Source organism: Numida meleagris, chromosome 16 (genome assembly GCF_002078875.1).
Source record: "Numida meleagris isolate 19003 breed g44 Domestic line chromosome 16, NumMel1.0, whole genome shotgun sequence".
Taxonomy (NCBI): domain Eukaryota; kingdom Metazoa; phylum Chordata; class Aves; order Galliformes; family Numididae; genus Numida; species Numida meleagris.
Genome location: NC_034424.1, coordinates 2,477,366 through 2,491,441, shown reverse-complemented (window position 1 = coordinate 2,491,441; position 14,076 = coordinate 2,477,366). Strand labels below are relative to the sequence as shown.

General features: G+C 43.6%; 1 protein-coding gene across 8 annotated transcripts in view; it reads left to right on the top strand.

Moving 5' to 3' along the window:
* Positions 1-14,076, top strand: part of TNC (tenascin C) — a 161,288-nt gene that overhangs the window by 113,016 nt on the left and 34,196 nt on the right. For all 8 annotated transcript variants that reach the window (XM_021413966.1, XM_021413961.1, XM_021413963.1 and 5 more), the window contains 8 exons: positions 5,164-5,756; positions 6,664-7,977; positions 9,760-10,023; positions 10,933-11,048; positions 11,145-11,301; positions 11,890-12,159; positions 13,220-13,405; positions 13,931-14,020. In XM_021413966.1, the coding sequence (XP_021269641.1) occupies positions 5,294-5,756; positions 6,664-7,977; positions 9,760-10,023; positions 10,933-11,048; positions 11,145-11,301; positions 11,890-12,159; positions 13,220-13,405; positions 13,931-14,020 (2,860 nt within the window). In that variant the 5' untranslated portion in view covers positions 5,164-5,293. The remainder of the gene's footprint in view (positions 1-5,163; positions 5,757-6,663; positions 7,978-9,759; positions 10,024-10,932; positions 11,049-11,144; positions 11,302-11,889; positions 12,160-13,219; positions 13,406-13,930; positions 14,021-14,076) is intronic.

Sequence of the window (14,076 nt, the reverse complement as noted above, 5' to 3'; positions counted from 1 at the left end):
AAAAAGAAAAAGAAAAAAGAAAAAAAAAACATAATGGAAAAAAAAAGGAACTAATTATTTGGCTTTGGCTGTTTGTGCTGGAAAGATTCATTGCTGCTAGCTTAGAACTGTTACGAATTTCAGCTCTTAGCTGTGATATAAAGTAGCTTGACCTAAACTGAGTATCCCTGCTGATTCCTTTGCCCTCGTGCAATTGGGAATGGAAAGAAAATGATTTTCTATAGCTATGAATGCATGGAAACAGCAGTGAAAGGAAAAGTCAGAGCTGTTTGTGTTTTGGCCTGCTGTGTCAAAACTTGCAGTCCCCAACTGTCTCTTTCTTTAAGAACACTTCAGTTTACTTCAGACTTAATCCATCTGTTTGAGGAGACGCCTGGAGCCTCGAGGGTCACATGCTCTTGGCAAAGCTGTATTATTAGCACATTTTCTTCAAAAGGTTGCACCTTCTGAAACCCTTCCTTATAAAAATGCACTCTGGCGGTCAGCTTCCATTCATTAATCCTCTGTAATAGCACTGCTTTTCTTCCTTGTAGAAAATGCACAGATTCCGTGTGTCAGCACACAAGGAGTATCCCAGGTCTGATCAAATTCCCGGTGTGACTCTTCTGTCTGCATGGCAGTAGGTAAAGAGAAGAGCACCGTGTTATCATGATGCCAGTGCCCACACAGGGGCACTGCTGGATACTCAGTTCTCAGGGAACAGATGGCAGGATCCCACCTTGATGGAAATTCCTGAGACATGAAGTTTCTTCCATTAACAAATCAAAGAAAGCTGTTTTGAGGTTAGCAATTAACAAACCCTAGAATGCACCCTTCTGTGTTTTCTACAGAGGGATATGGCTCTTCCCCAGCTGAAGTCTTCCCATCTCTCAGAATCCATCATGTTGCTACTTCTATCCAGATGTTAGCGAGGTGTGCTTGAATCCAATATATGTTGACATTATGTTATCCCCTCCTGCTGTGATGTTAGAAGTATCAGCTGGGAGAGGAACTGTTTTCTTTTTTCTCTCTTTTTCCTTTCTTCTGCCTTCCTTATGTCTCATTTCCCAGTCGTGACATGTAGAGGGTGCCTGAGCAAGGCTAATCAGCCTTCTGCCTCCTTTCTGAAGGACAGCTGAGATAATTTTTACCACCTCTTCCTTCATTGCTGCAATCTGTTTTGATTAAAATCACACCAGGTTCTCATTTGCATCTTTATCACTCCATGTGCCCACAAACAATCTCACAGCTTTACCATTCCTGAATTTGCAAGACGGACCAAAGTGGTACACTAGATCTATAAACCATGCAAAAATTAATTTAGCTTCTCACTCCTGCTGGTTTCCAGCAAATATGTCTCTGGGGAAGGAAAATATTCATATACTACCTTTGCTGAGTGTTCCCTGGGAGTCAAGATTCCCTGGGCTTTTTTCAAGATTGATTGACATTTTTCTATTAAGAAACAAATTTCTAATTAAATTGAAAGGTCCTGGGAAAGTTATGATGTCAGTAGGGGGAGAGGAAATATCTAAATCAAAAAATAACCTTAATATTTTCTTGTCTTTGGCAGCTAAATTATGTTGTACTTTCAGATTCTCAGAGGAAAGGGGTTGTAGTAGAAATGAAAATTGTTCCTTTTCTTTGTATTGTCCATCTTATTTCCATCACGTGTTATTCACAGTATTACTTGCTAGTGATCATGATGTTAAGGAGTGTTTTTCTAGGAGTAGTCTTATTCTTTCTTTTTTTTTTTCCTCTTTAAGTGACATCTAGTATTTACATTTAATATTTCTTCAGGAGTTTTTTCCCTGACACTTTCTGGGTCAGCTGGCACTGCATAGATGCCACGATTAGCTTCTTAATTTTTAGCCTCTATATTTCTTTCATAAGTCAAAGAAATTCTGAAGTTAATATGAACATCCAAGACAAAAGGATAGGGAGGAGATGGAAAGTTTTGCCATGTGACTGGGGTGAAAAAATATCCATTGTCTTAATTCTCTTCTGACTTGAATTGATGGGCATTTCTACGGCCTCTACCAGGGCAAGATGCTGGGTCTGCACAGTGCTTCTGTCTCATGCTGGCCTGGAAACAGCACTGCTCTTGTTGCATTAAGAACTAGAGCCCAGGTCATATCCTCTGGTCTGTATTATAATGCTCTTGGCTATAATTCCTCAAGGTTAGACATAACTAGATGATGCAGAGACAGTAGCATAGACCATGAAAACATCTAGACCAAATGGTATCAAATGTCATCGCTAAAATCCAGCTCTCCTTGCAGAGATTCCAAACTTCATTCATTGCTACTGTTCTGGTGGCTGAACCACTGTCAAAAGCAGGTGAGACAACACGAGATTTTAGGATATGTTGTTCTTCATGACAAGCAGAAGGTTTTGCAGATCAGCCACGAAATCGTTGCTGAGATTTTTGAAGCAATTGTGATGTAGTCAAGATGGTAGGAAGACACGAAGGGGCACAGTTCATAGGGGAAGAGTAATATGTCTTATTTGACAAATTGCTTGTAAAAAAGGACACATTCTTGGGTAGATAAATTACTCAGCATATCTGAGAGATATACCACAAGCATCACTCAGCTCCTTTTTTTATACATTGAGACAAGGCCTAGCTCATGTTGAGAAGTCATCTTCTTTTGCACACTCTTGCTCCAAGACTTTTAGGTGCCTGTAAATAATCCAGCAGCTGATGTTTGCAGAGAAAAGGATGTCTCCAAGAGGTTGTATGTCTGCAACTTTTAAATACAGTCCTTGTAAACCATTTTGAAAGGAAGAAGATGGGGGAAAATCAGAGAAACTACTGAGCCTGGCAATGGCTGTGGCTTCCTGGGTGGTCCATCATGGCCTGAGCTGTTGTGTAGACATGTTTGAAGGATATTAAATGGAAGGATGTCATCTTTGTTCTTCTAGCCAAAAATACTGCTAACACATAAATAATTGCGTGAAGGTGTCTTGTTCTTTGGGTCTCAGAAGTAGCAGTGGAGCTTAGTTTATTGTGCTGGGTCCTTGGCAGATGGTATGAGAAACACCTGATCCAAATTAGCTCAGACATGGCACTCAGTTTCAAAATACAAAGGTCACAGATCAGAAACTGTGGAATGCTTCTTCCAGACAACCCTTCATAGACTTCAAAAGAGTGTCAGCCAAGATATATTACATCTCCCAGTATCATCAGTAGGCTGAGATATTTGGCTCACTCTAATGCAAAGAATAGCCAGTAAAAGTGATAGTATTAATGGGGCTTTCATCCACAGTGAAAGTAAGTGTTTTTATTTTCCAGGCATATTCAGAAATCATAGTTTGTATCATCATAAAATGATCTGTAAGCTCAGCAAAAAAACTACCATCAGCTTTCTAGGTTTGAACAAGACCCATATTCCTCTAGGCTGGGAATTAAAAAAGCCGTAAGGAAACTGATGATCACCTTTCACAGAAGTTCAGTGAGAATTAGGTACGCTCTAGTTTGTTCTGCTAGGTGATGCATCTTTTAAGCAACCTGTACCTTAAATAACTGCTTGAGGCCCAGGCACCCATTTCAGATATATAAACTTGTCTTGGGGCAAAATGTTGTAGCACGTGGAATCTCACTGCCTGGAAAGCAGTCTGCAGACTCCAAGTGGGCGTGCTTAAAGGTTAAACACCACTTCAAATATTGTCCTGAGCGTGTTTCATAAGCTGCAGTCCTAATTAGGGATTGAGTCACAAATGAGACCTGGACCCTGTCTCTTACTCTTTATTAGCTATCTTGTGATCTCCTCTGGTGCAGACAGAGGCTGTAGATATATCTGAACAAATAGGATAAGTGTTAGAAATGGCTTAAAGCTGAATGCTTTTCCACAACAAGAAAAAAGCCTCCACTGCTGTGTATTTACTTCTGATTTATTCCCTGATAAAAGGGGGCAAAGTTCACTCTTTGTGAGCTCAACATTGTCTACACAAAAATTACTTCACTGAAGTGTGTAATGTATGACTGTTATTTTTCACAAAACAGCTGGAATGGTATGGGAAAGTGATCCCATGCATTTTATGGGAAACAGAGCAGTGGAAGAAGCTAGTCTCCCATTTGACAAATGAGTTATCATCAAAATTGCGGTGTTTAGAGAATAAACTGCTGTTTCTCCCATTACTGGCACGAAGAAAGGAATTTACAATTGGGAAAGCCCAGTCACCAACCTAACTATTTAACTGAGTAGAAAGAAAAACAAACGTTAAGATGTCGTTTAATAGGTGTGCTTTGTTTAGTCTGTCCATTAGCTGCCGTAGGTTCTCGCTGTGCATGGTAACGGGCTGATTCTTCATGAAGTCAGCAGAAGTCTTTCATCTCCCATGGCTTGTGGCATTTAAAAACAAAGGGTTCAGAGTGAGAAGGAAGAGGAAATGTTGAGGCTACCTGAATAGAGTGAGTTTTGGGAAGAGTTAGTACAGCCCAGCCAGGTGCGTGCAACCGCAAGCAAGGTATTGTGTTATAGCTGATGAAAGATAAGACACTGAGAAATGCTGCCTAATGAAAAGGCTTATTTGTTGCTAAGAAGACTTTTTTTTTACACCTCTATTGGTAAAAAGCTTACTCTTTCTCTTGAAGAACTTTGATGATCAAAGGATTTCATTTCCTTTTCTTCCTTCTCCCTTTCCTCCATCCCCAGTTTGGTGTATGTGCGTGTTTTCTTTTATCCTGGTACTATTTTCCCTCCTGCCCACCTGCCTGCTCTCCTGTCCTTTGAAGTTTGCTATAGTACACTATAGTTCAATACATTTTCTATGTTTTTATTGTTATTTCTTACTGCCTGTTTTCCTTCTTGGACTCCTTATCTGGGATAATCTTCTGTGTCTCATTACTTTTGTCCTGAAATGTCACTAGTTATGATACAGGCACTGACTCCAGGACCCTCATCTGCAGTGTTGTTCAGAGAGCTCTGTTCCTCTTCATGCTGTAGACGAGTTATCAATACAGTAAAACCTATTATTGGGCTACAAGCCCCACGGATCAGATTCCCTCGAAACTGAAATAAAGCAGATGGAAAAGAGTGGAAAAGGGCTACAATGGATTTATTAATGCCGATAGGCCTTTTAGATAGACTTTCAGCTTACTTAAGGATGTGAGTGAGTGTCCCAGGCCTGCTGTTGGGTGGGGAAGCTGCAGTTCATCCCTTACACTGTTCCTTCTTGTTTCAGGGAACAAGCGTGCCAAGAAAGGAAAGGAAACTCAGCATAGTTTGAACTGGCTCTCAAATTTCTCCTCCAGACTACAAAGGACAAACAAATATAAGACTCCATCAGCTTTGAAAAGGAACTGAACATCACAATGGGACTCCCTTCCCAGGTTTTAGCCTGTGCCATCTTAGGTTTGCTGTACCAGCATGCCAGCGGTGGGCTCATCAAGAGAATTATCCGGCAGAAGCGGGAGACTGGGCTCAATGTGACCTTACCAGAGGATAATCAGCCCGTGGTTTTTAACCACGTCTACAACATCAAGTTGCCTGTTGGCTCCCTTTGTTCTGTGGACCTGGACACAGCAAGTGGGGATGCAGACCTGAAGGCAGAAATTGAGCCTGTCAAGAATTACGAGGAGCATACGGTGAACGAGGGGAACCAGATCGTCTTCACGCACCGCATCAACATTCCCCGCCGGGCTTGTGGCTGTGCAGCTGCCCCAGACATCAAGGATCTGCTGAGCAGACTGGAGGAGCTGGAGGGGCTGGTGTCCTCCCTCCGGGAGCAGTGTGCCAGCGGGGCTGGATGCTGTCCTAATTCCCAGACAGCAGAAGGTAAGGCAGGCTGGGGAGCCACGCGGGGAAATTCTCATGCTGGCAGCAGATCTTGTTTAGAGTAGATATTCGAATCTGTTTCAAGAAAGAACAAAAGTCAAACTGTTAAATTTGAAACGTAATCAATGCGTTTGCCAGCTTGGTTCATTCACAGTTCTAGTTTTATGGATCTGTGGGTCAGATGTTTGTCTGGGCCTTGTAGCTGTGGCATTGAGCAAGTATGGCACTTGGACAAGGTGACAGTGTCGGAGTTGAGATTAAAACTCACACAGCCCAAGCTTTTGGCTCCACGTGTTGTCCCTTTGAGCAGGCTGCCAATGTAACTGCTTTAACATCCAAGTTTTCTTTAATAGAGACCCATAAAAATACAGCGGGATGTAGGCAATAGATTAGTACTAGTGAGAACAAATGATTTGAGAGGAAAAAAGAAAGTATCCCTCCTGCTGCTTTTTAAACTGGAGTAAGAGGTTGGTCATAAGATAGAGAAAATGCAGGTCTGGTCAGTAGGTAGGTCCTCTCTGAGCACAGAGCTGGTCTCACTGTTGGCGATACAGCGTGCTGCCTGGCTTTTCGTGTTCTGGGGTGAACTGATGAATAATGCTTCATGGTGCGTGCCCTAATGAAGCAGTCAGGAAAGCTTCTCAGTCAGTGGAAGAGGGATTTTGAGAAGAGCAGAGGAATCCAACTCGCTCATTTTACCAAGAAGCTGGCAGTGGTGCTCCTTCAAACCCTGGCAGTAGTATGAATTAAAGCATTCCTGCTATGTTTCATGAGAGAAAGGAAATGTTTCATTCAAAAATGCTGGTGATTCTGTAAATCGTGTCCTGTAAGGAGCTGGGAAAACCAGGCCCCTTTCAGGTCCCCTGGCACCCCCGGGAGCTAAGGGTTTCCTGACTCGTTGGTGCAGGTCGCCTGGACACAGCCCCCTATTGCAGTGGACATGGCAACTACAGCACCGAGATCTGTGGCTGCGTGTGCGAGCCCGGCTGGAAGGGCCCCAACTGCTCCGAACCGGCCTGCCCACACAACTGCTTCAACCGCGGCCTCTGCGTGCGGGGCAAATGCATCTGTGAGGAAGGCTTCACCGGCGAGGACTGCAGCCAGGCCGCCTGCCCGTCCGACTGCAACGACCAAGGCAAGTGCGTGGACGGGGTGTGCGTCTGCTTCGAGGGCTACATGGGCCCGGACTGTGGCGAGGAGCTCTGCCCCCGTGGGTGCAGTGTGCACGGGCGCTGTGTGGGTGGACGTTGCGTGTGCCACGAGGGCTTCACCGGAGAGGACTGCAGTGAGCCCCTGTGCCCCAACAACTGCCACAACCGTGGGCGCTGCGTGGACAACGAGTGCGTCTGCGATGAGGGCTACACGGGAGAGGACTGCGGCGAGCTGATCTGCCCCAACGACTGCTTCGACCGCGGGCGCTGCGTCAACGGGACCTGCTTCTGTGAGGAGGGCTACACCGGGGAGGACTGCGGCGAGCTGACCTGCCCCAACAACTGCAACGGCAACGGGCGCTGCGAGAACGGGCTGTGCGTGTGTCACGAGGGCTTCGTGGGGGATGACTGCAGCCAGAAGAGGTGCCCGAAGGACTGCAACAACCGCGGGCGCTGCGTGGATGGGCGCTGCGTGTGCCACGAGGGGTACCTGGGGGAGGACTGCGGGGAGCTGCGGTGCCCCAACGACTGCCACAACCGCGGGCGCTGCGTCGACGGGCAGTGCGTGTGCGATGATGGATTCATTGGGGAGGACTGCGGGGAGCTGCGGTGTCCCAACGACTGCCACAACCGCGGGCGCTGCGTGAACGGGCAGTGTGAGTGCCACGAGGGATTCATCGGGGAGGACTGCGGGGAGCTGCGGTGCCCCAACGACTGCAGGAGCCATGGGCGCTGCGTCAATGGGCAGTGCGTGTGTGATGAGGGGTACACAGGGGAGGACTGCGGGGAGCTGCGGTGCCCCAACGACTGCCACCAGCGCGGACGCTGCGTGGAGGGACGCTGTGTGTGTGACAATGGCTTCACCGGGGAGGACTGTGGGGAGCTGTCCTGCCCCAATGACTGCCACCAGCATGGGCGCTGCGTCGATGGGCGCTGTGTGTGCCACGAGGGCTTCACCGGGGAAGACTGCCGGGAACGGTCCTGCCCCAACGACTGCAACAACGTGGGCCGCTGTGTCGAGGGACGGTGTGTCTGTGAGGAAGGTTACATGGGGATCGACTGTTCTGATGGTAGGTGGCCACGGCCCTTTCAAACTCCTTCCCCTGTGTCATCCCCTGTGTCCACCCATCAGCCTTAGAGGCTCCATGGTGTTTTTCATATAGCAGGGCTATATGTTTCTGCTCTTCTTTTCCGTAGTCCAAACAGCTGAATCAGTGGAGTTAGAGCACTCAGAGCAAGCACTTCCCTTCCCTTACTTTCCAGAGCTATGTACTGTAGTGGTTGCAGGTGACTTTCGGTGGTCAGCAAGCCAAAAAGCCGACAGTGGTGACACAGTTGATTTATTGTCTCCAAGTTTCTTCCCATTACAATGCCACTGGAGCTGGAGCTAGCACTGCACAGGGATTTGTCACGATACTGTTTGGTTTCTTGTGGTACCTCTTGATGCTAAACAGTTGCAACTAAAAGCTAAGGAGAAGAGGGAGGTGAATCCAGAAACCTCTTACTTAGGTACTCGCCTGGATTAGTCAAAAGATTATGGACAGAAATTTTACTTTAAAAAAAAAAAAAGGCTGTCAGGAATGAGTTAATGTGGATAATAAATTCAGCAAATAAAGAGTTTAGGTATGAAATGTTTCTCACAGATGGATTCTAGTTCCTAGTCCCATACTGGACCAGTAAGAAGGGATTTACATTTGCAATGCTAATGCTGTTGTGGGAGCCAAAACCAAAAGGTGTAGCTCTGAGACTGTAAACTGACATACCACAAAGTGCTCTGTGATTTTGCTTTGGAGGTAGATCATTGAGCTGGAGCCCTTGTGGAGGCAGGGGAGGCAAGGCACGTGCAGAAAATATGATTGTCCTATCTGAGGATGAGACAGCCATCATGATAGAATTGCCAGATGTCACAAACATTTCCGTGCAAGCTTTCAGGATTATTGCAGGGGCCCTTGTTATCTTTCAACAGACCAAATGGATTTTTCTAACTTAAAACATTTTTATATATAAATACATATACAATATACGTATTATATGTGTATATATATATGGAACACCATACAGTTAGATTTTACAAAGCTTAGATTAAAATGATGGAATCAGCTGGAGTGGAAACTTAGCTATACAGCCATGTATTTAGTTTCCCAGTACCACTGACTGTATGGAAATGGATAGAAAATGTTGGCACCGAGATAATGACAGGCATTACACTATAAAGGAGGCAGTTTTCTTTAGGAGATCCCAGGGGAGGAATTTTGGAACTAAGATCTTTGTAGAGTAATCAAAGAGTACTTTGGGGCTGGGAACATTGTAAAGGACAATGAATACCCTTGGAAAGAAATTCCCCTTTTTCATCTCCTCCTCCTGGAAGGCTCCCAAGCCACATTTTGGGCTCTTGCACGTGCAAACACGGAGCAATCTATTGAAAGTATTTACAAAAATAATCGTGTTTTATTTTACTGTGGAAAATCAGTGCAATTCTGTATATCCAAACTCCGGGACTTCCAACTATAAAATCATGTGCTGCTGGCAGTTGAGTTAAACGTCTAATTCGCTAAAGACCCAGCTATAGTAGTCTTGTGTCATAGCCATGAAAGGAGGGGCTGGAACACAGTCAGCCATAGGTTATGTGCAAGCATGAAAGCAGAAATTGGCCCATTCGTTCTGGAAACATCTGTAGTCTTCATCAGCTGAACATTCCTTTCTACAAGTGGCTAATTTGTGTGGCATGGCTTCCCCATTCCCTGTTTGTTAGGTGATTCTCATAAACTGCTCCTGGGAAAATGTGAAACTGGGTAGATCGTTTTTTTCTAAGCCTTGAAAACTTACGTTTGTTTTGCTTTTTCCCTCTCTAGTGTCTCCTCCAACTGAGCTGACTGTAACAAATGTAACAGATAAAACTGTAAATCTGGAATGGAAGCACGAGAATCTGGTCAATGAGTACCTTGTCACCTATGTCCCTACCAGCAGTGGTGGCTTAGATCTGCAGTTCACTGTACCAGGAAACCAGACATCTGCCACTATTCATGAGCTAGAGCCGGGTGTGGAATACTTCATCCGTGTCTTTGCAATCCTTAAAAACAAGAAGAGTATTCCAGTCAGTGCCAGAGTAGCAACATGTGAGTTTAATATTCCCTCTATTCACTCATTTGTCTGTTCTGGATTATGTTTGTTGGGGTTTTCTTTCTTTTGTATTTTCTATTTTCAGTTCATCTTCTGTTCTCAGCAAAGACAGCCTTCACCACTTTCCTTTTCTATTCTGTTTCAATAGCAATGTCAGTATTAAAGGCAAAATTCATTAGCCCTTCTGCTTTCTGTAGTGTCTTCTGATGTTTATCATGGGGTCTTTGTAAATTAAGATCCTCAGTTCCTTCTTAATAAGGTATCTTTTTAAACCTCTGGTAATTCCTCCTAAATATATATGTAAATATAGCAAGTATAACAGAAGAGCAATATGAAATCATTTGGAATCAAACAGTTTTGTCTAAAATGGAACTTACATTTGTTTTGCATCTTCAGTCTGTTTTGCCACAACTTACTTTCTGTCTCTTTATCTGTTGATTTGTAGTCCATTTTCCTTTTTGTACTGCGCACATCACAGTCTAATTTAATATCCCAGTCTCAGAAGATGCTCTTTGACTTCTGTCAGTGTTCTCCTTCTGAGAGACCTGGGGCAGGATTCATTTCACCTACCTTCAAATGTCCATACTGGGTTCTTTCAAGAGGGCAAAAATAGGCATTTGTAGGGCACAAGTTGTTTTATTCTGTGTTGACATCTAGAGTAGGTCTGGGGAATGTCTCTCCAAAGGTAGAATAGCCAGCTGTGAAGAGAGGTTAAACATCTCTGATGATCCTTGGCGTCCCTTCCAACCCAAGCCATGCTGTGATTCTATAATTTTATGATCTCAGATGCAGATCCCTGCATGGCAGATACTTACAGCTGTGGGAAGAAGTTCCACCACCAGCACCCTCATTTATTACTTTGTGTAATTATCTTCTTCTTCTTTTTTTTTTTTTTTTGGTCACAGATCTGCCTGCTCCAGAAGGCCTGAAATTCAAATCTGTTAGAGAAACATCTGTCCAGGTGGAGTGGGATCCTCTGAGCATTTCCTTTGATGGCTGGGAGCTGGTCTTTCGTAATATGGTAAGGAAGCATCGTTCCTGGAGTTGGAGCCTTGCTTCTCATACAAGTGAAAGATCCAGAATGTTTTATAATAACTGATTGTTCCATGTGTTACAGAAGAAGGATGATAATGGAGACATAACCAGCAGCTTGAAAAGGCCAGAGACATCATATATGCAGCCAGGCTTGGCACCAGGGCAACAGTATAATGTATCCCTTCATATAGTGAAAAACAATACCAGAGGACCGGGTCTATCCCGAGTGATAACCACAAGTAAGCACAACCTGTATAGCTATAGTGCAACCAGTGAAACAACTGCTGGTTGGTGTAGCCTGGGGAGGTTTAAAACAAAGAGAATATTTAACTCAATACAGTGCATTCTTGGGGAAATAGAGAGAAGAAGAAAAAAAACATTGCAGCTTTTAATGATGAAGACATGAGAAAAAGATAACTGCTTTCCAAATTACCTGTTTAAAGAGGAAAGGAAATTTATTTTTATCTAGAAGGTAGCCAGCAGCATGCACTTTTATTCTTTCCTAAAAGGTGCAACCACAGAACTTCTTTCATCCTGCTGATATTGGCATGAAGAGATTGCTTAGGAAAGAGTTCCCATTGTGTAGAACTCTTAGAGTTTCTGATTGTTCTTGTTTTGACAACCTCATATGTTAATGAATTTAATGAATTTGTTTCTGATGAATTGGCCCCGTTTGGCAAGTAAGGAAGAAAGTAAATGATGACAAGCTTCAGTTTGTAGAAGCCGCTCATTTTAATTTTGTTCTGAAGCAATTAAAAGCCCAAGTGTTATGAATTTTCTGTTAAGATTTAATTTTTTTTAATAACATTTTCCTCTCATTAAAACAGAACTCGATGCCCCTAGCCAGATCGAGGCAAAAGATGTCACAGACACCACAGCTCTGATCACATGGTCCAAACCCTTGGCTGAAATTGAAGGCATAGAGCTCACGTATGGCCCCAAGGATGTTCCTGGGGACAGGACTACCATTGACCTCTCTGAGGATGAAAACCAATATTCTATTGGAAACCTGAGGCCACACACAGAATATGAAGTGACACTCATCTCTCGGCGAGGGGACATGGAAAGTGACCCCGCAAAAGAAGTCTTTGTCACAGGTAAGAAGGCTGGGTGACAATCCAAATTTCTGGGAGTTTAATGTAATCGCCATCAATCTTCCTGGGCTATTTGCATCATGTTGCTTGAGTTGATAATCACTGCATCAACACAGAACCAGTGGTATTGCAGAGATACATGAAAGTGGAGAACGTTCTTCTGTGCCTTACACACCTACTGGTATGTAACATTCAGGCCCTTCAAGTCTCTGAATGTTTTCTGAAAATGGGAATTATATTATTAAGTCACTTAGAAGCTTTTTCTCATCATACCCTAAATCTTTACTCCTCAAATCAAACTGCTCTGGATCCTTGTCTGTTTGCTGAGCTAAATATCTTCCATGGTTCTCCTTCCATCTATGACCTTAATTCTGCTTGTCTAAATCCATAACTGATTAGCAGAGAACACTGCCCTTTTCCTTTTTTCAGATCTGCAGAAGTTTTTTGTCATGTTTTTTTAATATTACTTTGGTTCTTTGTCATCTTGGGAATGCTTGATGAAGGTATGTGTCCTTTCACTTACTGCTCAGGTTTGGATGCGCGAAGAGACCCAAGTGCATGGAGAATTACCTTCCATTTCATCCTAAAATGTAGCAATTCATTCAGGGCAGGATTTGAGCCTACTATAGGTGTAGATAGTGAAAGACTATTGATTTTCTACATAGTGTTCGCCTTTCATTTTTAGACTTAAAGGTTCCAGCTCCTTTTTCCTTTTTATTTGAAAAAGGAAAATATTATTTTCATCCAAATAAGTTTTCCCACAGTAATATTTTATTTTTTGTAATAAGAGTAAATACTGAACTTGAAAATGCGTTTTTGTTTGTTTGTTTCAGGAGACAAAATTTGAATCACTTCCACTGCTTTTTTTCCCAAACCTATGATAACTCGCCATGCTAAAAGAGATCTGCGTAATATAGTTAAGTGATATCATACAAGAGGGAACAATGTCAGCTTCATGGGTCATGTTCATCTCCTAAAAAGGACTGTCATAAAAGACTGTTGTCATAAGAGAATTTTTCCTTTTACTTACGTCTGGTTTTATTTATTTATGTCTCTACTACAGACTTGGATGCTCCACGAAACCTGAAGCGAGTGTCACAGACAGACAACAGCATTACTTTGGAGTGGAAGAACAGCCATGCGAATATTGATAATTACCGAATTAAGTTTGCTCCCATTTCTGGTGGAGACCACACTGAGCTGACAGTGCCAAAGGGCAACCAAGCAACAACCAGAGCTACGCTCACAGGTAAGGGAATGAGGAAATTGTTACTAATATCCTCTTGCTGCCATCATCATGGAGCACAGGACCAAAAAGTCCTTTTGATCACTATATATAAGAGTAACAAGTAGAGGTTACACATTGTGAGTGGAAGCAGTTAAATTAAAATGCAGGTGATATATATTTACACACCTGCAGGTGGGTAACTAGCCATTTGGCTTTCATACGTGTCTCCAAATCCCACTGGTCACTTTCCTGAGTTCTGGGTCACATATCTTAGTGGAGATCGCTTGACATCAGTAAGTTCAAGGGACTTTTGAATGTGCTAAGGATGGTGTTTACTTATGCCAGCTTGCAGCTTTTCCACATGTATACAAATTGCCATACTGGCTTGCAAGGTTAGATTATGGTGCTTTTTCCATGTAATGTGGATGTCTGCATATACCTAGCATATACCTAGCATAGCGCACATTCACACTTCTTCATTTAAACAGATTACCAGTAGGTATCACCCATGGGCAGGGACTCATACATCTATTCCTCATCTCTTAGGTTTGAGACCTGGAACTGAATACGGCATTGGAGTGACAGCAGTGAAACAGGACAGGGAAAGTGCTCCTGCTACCATTAACGCTGGCACTGGTGAGCAGCTTGATTCTCCTTTTTGCTCTGAAGGAAGCGGTAAATCAGCTGGAGCC